This window comes from Telopea speciosissima, chromosome 2, assembly GCF_018873765.1.
Source record: "Telopea speciosissima isolate NSW1024214 ecotype Mountain lineage chromosome 2, Tspe_v1, whole genome shotgun sequence".
In the NCBI taxonomy this organism is placed as follows: Eukaryota; Viridiplantae; Streptophyta; class Magnoliopsida; order Proteales; family Proteaceae; genus Telopea; species Telopea speciosissima.
Window position 1 is genome coordinate 5759332 of NC_057917.1, and position 11371 is coordinate 5770702.

Here is an 11371-nt window from a genome sequence, read left to right on the forward strand (position 1 = left end):
TTTTCACCTTTAACTAATTCATGAAAGAGGACCATTTGAGTAAGTGGCATAGAGGAATGTACCAATGAAGAGTGACAAAACAGTTTCGTGCATATGAAGCAGAGAGGTTATTTCATGAGAGAGAGAGAGAGAGAGAGTGCTAGTGTATCCCCCGAGATTGGCTGAAAGAAGCTTTTCCCCTAAATCATTTGCAATCTCTCTCCCCCCCCCCCCCCTCCTCCTCCCTTCAAAATTATGGTTTCAACCTGACTTGCCTTGATGGTGGTATGTCAAAGTAGAACAAATAGCGTTGCATCTTACACTAGCTCGCCTAAAAGTATGTTAATTAGATAATTATTCAAAACAAAGCTATACCATCACAACATGGAAAGGAAAAAAAGACAGATCGTTTTTATACCCATGGTGGAGAGTGGATCTCCACATCTAAGGACATCTAACCCTTTGAATTATAATAAAAAAGAATATTTACCGATCCGTTGTGATTAAAGATGAGAGTTTAATGATAACACAAGAATCCAAACATGATCACATCACCAATGGAAGAAGAATTTTTTTCTACTTAAAGAAAGCCTCAGGATTGTGGGAGTGAGCAATGGAACATCAGAAACATGATAGGCAACCCTCTCATCCTATACGGGGTCACTTCGTTTTCAACCCTTGGATTAGCATCGAAGGAGTTCATTACAACACAAAATTTGTAACTAATTTAAATGAATAACAATTAAAGAGTTAAAAAATCGAATCAAATTGATCTCAATTCTGGCTGATTTGAATCGAATCAAATCAATAAAATTTAAGGATCAACAAGCAATCCAAGGGTTTTCCACGCCGATTTCAATTTGGATCCCAATTCTGCGTCTAAGAACCTAATTCACAATGATTGATTTATGTGTCTATTTTTCTTCTCAAATTCAATTTTTTTTGAATTTTTTCTTTACTTGGCTTCCAAACATAGCCTATGTGTTCCATTCTCATCATGAGTGAAGACTAGTAAATGTGGTACAACCAAGAGAGAGAGAATACATGGTTTCGTTTAGCCAGTTGGCATTGGCAGTTCAAATTTGAAGGGGGCTGTTCATAGGCATGCACAGCTTATTAATTCCTTTTACTCTGTTTCATGGAAGTAAAGCCAATCTCTCCTTTCCTTAATAAATGTCTCATTCAATTAACGGCAGCCGTTTTTATTTAATAACGCGGTTTGGAGTCTTTGAAAGTTGGACTTTATACCTCCAAAGCCAAAAAGAGGGAAAATTTCAATTCTCAAAAAAAAAAAAAAAAAACAGGGAAAAGGGTTATGTATTTTAATGGAAGAAGCAATGAAGAAGCACTCCATAAGGCTCTTTAGAAGGAGAGCTTCGGTCAGATCGACTTTCGCGGAAGCGAAGGGAAAGTATGGGATGTTCCAGCAAAACCGATATACATGAACTCAAGAACCCAGAAAACCCAATTTGTTTAAGCCTTTAAAGGTAGGAGTTTTTTTTTTTTTTTTGTTTTTTTATATAGAAACCAACTAATTAATAGTGAATTAAGATACCAAGTATAAAAGAGCCCTCCCTATTCTCTTCTCTCTACCGTTGTTAGTTCACTGGCTCACCTGGTTTGGTTGCTTTTAGTTCTCTCTCTTTTTCACTCTGCGTCAGTAAGACGCAAGCACAAGAGGCTGAGGGGGTGAGGAGACATGGGCTGGTTTCCCTGCTCTGGAAAGTCGGGGAAAAAAACGAAGAAGAAGAAGCCGCAACAGAAGCCAGATGATCAGATCCAACCCACTTCAGGTATTTCTTCAGATATCGTTTTTCTTTGTTATTAGAAAAACCCATCTTTTTAGTTTAATCGTGTTCAACCTTGAATATCTATTTTCTCCCCCTTCCTTTGAAGAAGGGGTTTCTGTGCTTCTCCCTCCTGGATTATCTTTGAACTGATTAAAATGGGTTCGATTGAATGATCTTGAGCTTACCCTTTTAGGGTTTTGAATTATTCTTTGGATCCGCTTGGATTCCACAGGGGATGGCTTGAGGTATCTCGAGTAGAAGTATTCCTTTTATTCAGTTTGGAATAATCTCTCTCTCTCTTTCCGGAATTGGTTCGTCGATGATTGGCTTTGACGTGTATCTTTGTTGTGCTCTTGAAATCTTCGGTGTGAAACTGATGATTTTACTGTTCAGTTGTCTGGATTGGCTTCTGATAATTCTAGTTCCATGGAACTTCAGATTCTTAGTGTTTTTTTTTTTTTTTTCAGTTCTGTTGGTTCTCACACACCCTTCTATTAGACTCAGATATCATCATTGTAATATATGACTGCGTGGTTTCAAGTTAGGGCTTTCCTAAAGTTACTAGTAAACAGGCGGTTTACTCTAATAAATGATAGAGGTAGCCTCAGTTCTTTCCGTCTGCTTGATGGGTTACCAGGAAGACAGCTCGTGGTGAAGCTTATATTCTTCTTTGCTAAATTTTCTGGTTATTAATAAGAAAACGACCAGCAAGATGACATTTTCCTTCCCCCTTTTCTTCCCTCTTTGGGCCAGGGGGTGTGAAGGGTCAGGTTTCGATGCCTTAAGGAGTCGAATTTCCTGCAGGACCAGGCGCAGGTCATATCGCATACTGATTCTAGTCGTGTGTGTGTGTGCGCATGTGTTTGTGTTGTTTCCACGTCTGATTATCTCTCTGGATAAATTAATATTCTGTGTTGTCTAATGACAAGAGCGATTGAGTTAGTTATTTCCAACCTTGAAAATGGTTAGAGTTGTGGGATGGAAAGGTGCCGACAATACACTGGATAAACCATTAATTAGACAATATTTTGATTCTTTTGCGCAATTGGGACAATCTGAGCTCAAATCATTCTTCAGCATTGCTATCTTTTGTGTAGTTTCCTTGATTGTTATCTGAGCTGCTTGATGGCTATATTTCCTTTGCCCTATTGTTAGAATCAAATCAAAACCTGCTTTTGTTTATGTGATGTGTTGAATTATTTTCACTACCTGTTCCTCTAGAGTCATTAATTGTTTCATTCACTCCCTCCCAACAAGTTTTTCCTCTTTTTTTTTGCAGATAAACTGAAGGTAAGCCCCTCATTGGATCTGAAGAAGGAGCCTCCCAAGATTGGAGGATCTAATCACATTGCAGCACAGACGTTTCCATTCCGTGAATTGGCTGCAGCTACAAAGAATTTCAGAGCGGATTGTCTCTTGGGGGAGGGAGGTTTTGGTAGAGTTTATAAAGGACGATTGGAGAGTACTAACCAGGTTGGTTTGGCTTATTGGTTCTTGATAAATTTTTAAAAAGAAAAAAGGGAGCATCTTTGCAGGTTTTGCTTACATATGCTTTGTTCTGGGGATTTCCGTTCTTTTAATCTTATTAATTAAGTTTCCCCTCTTTGATGAATTTCCTTTAGGAGCTTTGAAGTATCTGTATTTATTGGAGTTAGAAGACTGGAGTTTCTGTTCTTGTAATCTTATCACTAAAATTTCCCTCATTGGTGAATTTCCTTTTGGAACTTTGAAGTGTCCGAGTTTATTTGAGTCCTCTGTTCTAGATATCAATCATGAGACTAAATTTTGATTGTCAGTGTTTGTCTGGGACTTTTGCCTACAAAGTTATTGATTTTTGATCCATCTAATAAGTTTTGGTGTTTCTAAATGTAGGTTGTGGCTATCAAGCAACTTGATCGTAATGGATTGCAAGGAAACAGGGAATTCCTTGTTGAGGTCTTGATGTTGAGTTTACTTCACCATCCTAACCTTGTTAATTTGATTGGGTACTGTGCTGATGGAGATCAGAGACTTCTCATTTACGAGTACATGCCATTGGGATCTTTGGAAGACCATCTACATGGTATATATGCTTAGCCTGAGCCCAATTTTCCTTATCATCATGAGAATTCTTTTCTTTTTTTTGGGATGACCTATCACTGTGACAGCTATTTTGGATACTTTTCTTTTACATGCTTTTGGTACACGTAGGCACAAGTCTTCATCTTGTGTCCTTTTTGAAATCCATTTCATACACTTGTTTTCCAGACCTCCCACCAGATAAGAAACGACTTGACTGGAATACAAGGATGAAGATAGCCGCTGGGGCAGCAAAGGGCTTGGAGTATTTGCATGATAAGGCGAATCCCCCTGTTATATACCGTGATCTAAAATGTTCAAATATATTGCTTGCTGAGGGATATTATCCCAAGCTGTCTGATTTTGGCTTGGCCAAACTTGGGCCTGTTGGGGATAAGACCCATGTCTCCACTAGGGTGATGGGCACATATGGATATTGTGCCCCAGAGTATGCAATGACAGGTCAACTTACACTGAAATCTGATGTTTATAGCTTTGGAGTTGTTCTTTTGGAGATCATCACAGGCAGGAAAGCAATTGACAATTCAAAAGCTGCTGGAGAGCACAATTTGGTTGCATGGGTAAGATCCCTGTGTTATTCTTGCCTTTGATTTTTAAAAAAAAATATAATGTAGTATCAACTTGGTGGTGTTAATTTTCTTTGGTGAAGCATCTGTTGTTGCTACTTGCTAGGAACCTCAGACTAATGTCACCACTGACTGCTAAATGGAAAATGTGCCATGACTCATTGAAGGAGGAGATTTACACCCTCCAGAGTAAATAATGATGTTAGGTGTAATTGTAATTTGTAAATCTGGGTAGCTTGTTTAACCAATTGGTTAAAAGAGAGGATTTATCCAACGTTAAAAGGGGAAAACTGTGAAGATTGTTGGTTCTTATTTCTTGTCTGGCATTTGATATTTAACCTCCGTATGTTTTTGGGTAAAAAATTGTGTAAATGTAAAATTTTCAAGTAAAATCCTTACCTTTTGTATTGATTTTCCTTGCAGATTTCTTTTTACATGGTTTTTACTTGGAAACAAGTGGAACCTTAGTGACCAGAATAGTGGAATTTCCATTCTCCCTTGGTCATTCTAGCACAGTCCTTAATAAATCAAAATCCTTATGGACATGCTTCTTATTTTAAGTTGTTGATGTTGATTTTTGTGTGCAAGAAAGTCTTTAGGTTCCTTCAGGCAATCCCTTCTGAAAACATAGTTGTGAGAAACATACATTTTATTTCATACTTGTAAATGGAAAATTTTCAAGTAAAATCCTTACCTTTTGTATTGATTTTCCTTGCAGATTTCTTTTTACATGGTTTTTACTTGGAAACAAGTGGAACCTTAGTGACCAGAATAGTGGAATTTCCATCCTCCCCCTCCCTTGGTCATTCTAGCACAGTCCTTGATAAATCAAAATCCTTATGGACATGCTTCTTAGTTTAAGTTGTTGATGTTGATTTTTGTGTGCAAGAAAGTCTTTAGGTTCCTTCAGGCAATCCCTTCTGAAAACATAGTTGTGAGAAACATACATTTTATTTCATACTTGTACCAGAAAGGAATAGAGGGGTTTTGAGGGTTGAATGTCTGGGAAAGAATTTTGCAGACTTTGAAGGCTACATTTGATCATTCTTCTTTGGATATGATTATATCCTGAAGACAGTGCATAAGCGATAAGATCGTTAAACACCTTGTAGTCCAAAATCCTAAGAAATCCTAGAAGTGGAAGAGTCCCAACTAATTCACAGGTCTGTATGTAGAGCAAGATATAGGGAAAAGGTGTGCAGCCTCAAGCTAAAGTGGATCCTTCCCACCTAAAAACCAAATTATATTTCCCCTATTTACTGTATTCATCTTAGTTGTAAATTTCAGAATGTTTTCTGAAATTGTGGCCAAAATTTTTGTTTTGGCCCCTAAACTGATATGTACATGTCTGAAATTTGTAAGTTCGGTTTGCCCACTTTGTTGGATAATTTTGGATATTTCAGAGATTTCCTTTACTTTCATTTTTCTTTTATTTTCCATCTTCCAGTTGTCATTTTCCATTTTTCATTTCTCTTCTCATCCACTATTCCCCTTTTTTGTTGTTTAGACCTCGGTCTTCCTTACTTTGATTTGTTTGGATCCTTGTAGCCAACCCACTAAGTTGGGATAAGGCTGAGTTTTTTGTTGTTGTTGTTGTTGTTGTTCTTTTAATTTCGCCAAAATCATAAATTTTACTGAAACTGAATGCAGCCCAACAAAAATGAACCATGGCCCCTTGTTTGAAATAATTACATATGATACAAGGCAAAGAAGGTTTAAACCCAAACCTCTTTGTCTCATGTTTGTACTTTTAACCGCCAAGGCAAAAAAAAGAAAGGGACTTTGAGGATACATATGGATCTATTTAGAAATTATACATAATTACACTTCTGATATTAAATGTTGTGACAATTGCTTATATATACTCATATACCTTCTAATTCTATCTTTACATATTCAAAATTTTAAATATGTTTTGATATTACATTTATATATATATATATATATATATATATATATAACTTAAACATTTTTAGTTTACTGTTGGAAAATGGAAAAAGTTACTCCGCAAGACTTGTTAAATGGTTGTATTGGTGGACAAACTTGTGTTCAATATCAATTCTTAGATTCTACTTAACGAAATGAGCCTGATCAAAACTGTAACGTGACTATGGAAACAAATCTTATTGATTCTTTTCCTCTTATGAGTTTTGGGCTGATGGATGTGAGATGAATCAGCCCTATTTGTATGCAGCATGATTTTTTCATGGCCCTGTAAGACGTCAGTAAAAAAAAGTTACTTTCGTGTAGCATAATGTTAGGCAGTCTGGATTTGGTTCATCTCAGATTAGTGCATTCAGATTGATGAGTGGCAAGATTAAAATGTATAAAATTAGAGATGGTCATGGTTGTGAGGACCATTGGGGTAGCACCAATAGTAACAAGATGAGGGAGAATGAATCGATCAGGTAGATGAGTTGGTTGCTACCCTGCTGAGTAATTTGGTGCAAGTTGAAGGCTCTATGAGTGGAGAATCAAGGACTTCTGCTGATTGTGAGAAAAGGTATGAGCTATGTATGATTACTGAAGATATGGACCTTGATTACTGCATGGTGAAACAGGATTTTTGTGCCAATCCCCGTAGCTGGGAATCTGGTGTCAGGCTTTATCAAGTAGAACCTAAACTCAGCACTGAATGAAGGTAATAATGGCAGGGTACTCTAAAGGTTCATGAATTAGATATTTATACTAAGATAAATACTACTGTTTGTCCTTTTTTATTCTGCTCCTTCACCTCATATAATTCTTATTTGAATGCTTTATTGCGGAAAGAAAACATTAGGAACCTGTTTGGTTGTGTATTTTACTTTGTTTAGAAAGATTTATCTAATATGTTGCATCATCTAATTTGTTGGATTCACAATCTGTAGTAATTAAGTTAGCCTTCACCTTATATAAAAAAAAGGCAGACTTCACCTGATAACAAGGAAATAGAGTCTCCTCTCTCTGGTCCTCTTCTAACAGAGGGCTTTTGTAGTGTTCGTTTTAATCTTATACAAGCTGAACATAAAGATAGATCTAGAGGATCCAAATTAGGAATGAGCTGATTCATCCTGATTTGATCCAAATTATCTAATGCATCACCCACACAGTAATCCTAATTCAAATTCTATCCTATCCAATTATGTAATACTTATAATTCGTTTCAAATTTTTCTTGCCAAAAAAAAATTTACACAATTATAGACTATTTCCAACAGAAAGTTATAGGGAAAATGTGGATGTGATCCTGATTGGATCATATTCGATCTGTGTACTCGTTGGATCAATCCATAACATATTGGAGCGTGATTGGATCTGATTGGATTGGATCAGACCCATAGTAGCTATCAACTTATCGACTTGAATCCAGATCAGAATCCCATCTGTTGCCATAATGGAGAGGGGGGATGGAAGGAACTATGCTAAATGGGTGTGTTAGCAGGTCATGCTTCCAAATGAGGTTCATATTTTTACTTATGTTGCACAAGTAGTCCAAATGAGGTTCATATTTCTACTTATTGTTGCACAAGGATAATCCTTTTTGTTAATGAAGAGAAAGATGAAAGAGAAGGAAAGTGCATACACATGTTGTAAGTTGATGGCTTTTTTGCATATAAATGTTCCATCTGTGGGATTTGATTGCAGGCACGACCACTGTTCAAAGATCGGAGGAAATTCTCACAAATGGCTGACCCTACACTCCAGGGCCAGTATCCCATGAGGGGTTTGTACCAAGCACTTGCTGTTGCTGCTATGTGTGTTCAAGAACAGCCCACTATGCGTCCTCTCATAGCTGATGTGGTTACTGCTCTGACTTACCTTGCTTCCCAAGCATATGACCATGAAAGCCAACCAGTCCAAAGCTTCCGAATGGCCCCACCTACTCCTCCTCGGACAAGAAGGGACAATGACAGGAGACTTAATGGTGGTGGTGGTGGTAGTGGGTCTGAGAGAGACCAAGCCAGAGGATTTAACTAAGACTCAAACCACTGTAAGCAAGTTGAGTTTCCCTCCATTGTTGGATTGGATTTCTGTGCATTTCAGCTTCTACAAGACATGGCTCCTGAATTGGAAGTTATCCATCTGATGTTTTTGTTTTGTGATCATTGATCACATGCATCAGAGCTTTCACTGGTATGCATTTTTGTTGCACATGTGGTGGTTCCTGCTTATCAAATTTTGTATCTCCCCAGATAACAGGTGCCTTTCCCACCCTTGTTCTGTCTGATGCTACCAGGAATTTGAGTTTTGTCTAAACACCCCCACCCACTTTTACCTCCCCATTCGGTGTACATGTGAGCTTGGGTCCTTGTATCTATGTGTTAATCTAGACATTCGTGTCTTCTATAGTTTAATTGAATTTGATTTTTACATGTGCAGGCTTCCTCATATTTCTTGTTCCCTTGCTACTGTACAATTGAATTCACCTACCGAAACTTACTTGTAACTAATCCTTAAGTCATGTCTTTGGTGTCGTAGTAAGTTGGTGATTTGCCCATTGGATGGGATTTAATGGGCTATTTCAACTGCCGAGCTCACCACATGTGGGGCTTCACCCTTTTTCCAGTGACTTATTCTACAATTTTAAGTTGTGGATAGAATTTTCCTTCATCACCTCTCTGCACCATGGGATCTGACCTCTGATAGCTTCGTCCTCAGTGGAATTGTTTGTCAAAATATTATTCAATTCTATCAAAACAAAAAAAAAAAAAAACATTGAAACCAAAAACCATAAGCCTATTGCACAAATCCAAATAGGCTGTGTTAATGAAAGAGCCTCAAGATCTTAACAAGATAAATTTGGTATACCACTATGAGTGAGTAAAGGGGTGAATCTCATTATTGAATGGGGATAGTCTCAAGTCAACAATTCATCTGTTTATATTGTCCAAGAACCTCTGCGGATTAAAAGCAATATCAGATTCCTGTACTTCCATATTAAATAAGGCATGGAGATCACACTGAAAATTCATTTACAAGTAAGATTAGATGAGGATAAGGAAATAAATAAATTAATATGAAAAGGTTCAAGTGAAAGATAAGATAAAAGGATCAATTCTCAACCCCAAAGGACCAGTAACCTAGATTCTTTTAGGGAAATCACAAGTAAATCCATTTGCCTAAAGTGGCCTGAACAGGGAGTTCTTTGTGAATCATTCGCCACAGATGTAATTTGAATTTGGGTTGAATGCTTAGCTTCCAAAAGAGGCACGATCATTTGGAGGATGAGTTGGAAAAAAAAAAAAAAGATTGTTAAGATGAGGTGCTTGGGCGCAGGGGCAGCATGTGCAAGGGGGGCAGGGTGGTTATTGCACCCACCCCCATGTGCCTGGGCGCAGGCTGCGCTGCAACACAGAGAACAGCGCCCCAAAAATGAATTTGGTTGCTTACTTAGTGAAAAATTAACCGAAGTTTGAAAGATTACACCACCATCAATACAAAGATCATGAGGGCAAGGTAATCTTTATTATTTCACAAAAAGCGGGCAGGGGAAGGAGAGGTATTTATGTTATTAGAATTGGGAGGAGCAAAATCGCTAGCCTTGGCCTGAGGATCATGGTTGAGTTGAAGTTGGGGTAAAGCATCCATAAGGATCACTCCAAAAATAAAACAGGTGTTCTGATCATCCCCAACTTTTCAAGAGACCACGTGTTTGAGGAGATGGATAATGTTTACGACACTATTTCAATTCCAAGAACCTCTTTTAGCAATGGTTTTTTGATAAAAAAAAAGGTAATTGTTATTGAAATATTTGACACGCAAAGTTTTGGCCCAAAGTGATGTTCCATCATTTAACATTCATCCTAACTTTAATAAAAGAGCTTTATTTTGAATAACAGTATTTCTTAAATCCAAGCCACACATTTTTTTTGGAGAGCAAACATTGTTTCAAGAAATTAAATGGAGTTTCTTAAATCCCTCCATATCGCCATTCCAAAAACATAAACTGATAGAATCAATTTTCGAATAATTTTAACAGGAATAGCAAAGCAGGACATAAGGTAAGCAGGAATAATAGCTAGAACATATTGCGTTAAGATATTACATCCAACATAAGAGAGCATGTTTGCGTTCCAAAAAGAAAGGCGCCCCTAAATGTGATCGACAATTCGTTACTATCCTACAGATTTAGACCTTGGATAGAAAAGATTAGTACCTAGGTAGCTTGTAGCACGAGACATTTCTTTAATCTGAAGTACAGAGGAGGCGAGGACAAGTGTGTAGCAAATTTAAATGACAGGAAAAGGTTCTCTGAACCATTGGGCTAGGGTACGATCAGATGAAATGATCTCACTGCCTTTCAATGTACAATACCATACCATACCATTTAATTGTACCTCATTCGATCGCTCCTCTATGCTGCTTGCTCAGAGAACCCTCTCCCTTTAACTGAGCCGTCTGACTATAGCATTTCCCTCTGCTCTTTCTGTTTGCAAGGGAGCTGCCAATGTGGTTGCTTAAGTTGAGCTACCATCGCTGAATATATAAGTACTAGCATTCACATCCTGTTTGTCTTCTAAAATTTTCCATGCAAATGACTAAAAGTGACGGGAGTATTTTCTTCGTGGGATGCAGGGGCCACTCCCACGCACAACAGGGGCCGGAATGACCACCATTCCCCCCATGTATGGCAGAAATTCCGCCCCCTTTTGTGCCACCATGTGCACTCTCATTGGGTGGCCACTGCATCCCACCCAGAAAACAACGGCCCTAGTTTTACCTCCAGAGAATCTTGCTTAGGGATATGCATTTACCCTGATAATCAAAGCCCTCCCATTTGATTGAACTTCTAAGGTCGGGGCTGTTTGGCTTTCCTGTCATACCAGGTGACATGGATAATTTCACTCTTGTACTCTTGACTAATGAACACAAGAATTAGGTTTTCACCATTCAAACGAACAGAGTTATAATACCAGTCAATGGCTATAAAAAATGCAAACAAATGGCTAAATATATGATTGAGCATAACAAGCAC

At 37.9% G+C, this 11371-nt stretch overlaps 1 protein-coding gene across 1 annotated transcript; it reads left to right on the forward strand.

Annotated features, from left to right (window-relative positions):
* The first annotated feature begins 1635 nt into the window (after positions 1–1635).
* On the forward strand, positions 1636–8768 carry LOC122650060 (probable serine/threonine-protein kinase PBL7). The gene is made up of 5 exons (XM_043843357.1): positions 1636–1772; positions 3049–3242; positions 3642–3831; positions 4017–4408; positions 8041–8768. The coding sequence occupies exons 1-5, from the start codon at positions 1679–1681 to the stop codon at positions 8371–8373; spliced, it is 1203 nt and encodes a 400-aa protein (XP_043699292.1). The 5' UTR covers positions 1636–1678; the 3' UTR covers positions 8374–8768.
* Positions 8769–11371: the final 2603 nt, after the last annotated feature.

Bases quoted from the DNA above. Each gene is read 5' to 3' on its own strand.
- LOC122650060 (XM_043843357.1), top strand. From the start codon at position 1,679: ATGGGCTGGTTTCCCTGCTCTGGAAAGTCGGGGAAAAAAACGAAGAAG. The intron at 3,832-4,016 runs GTATATATGCTT...CTTGTTTTCCAG, and splicing joins TTTGGAAGACCATCTACATG to ACCTCCCACCAGATAAGAAA. The intron at 4,409-8,040 runs GTAAGATCCCTG...ATTTGATTGCAG, and splicing joins AGCACAATTTGGTTGCATGG to GCACGACCACTGTTCAAAGA.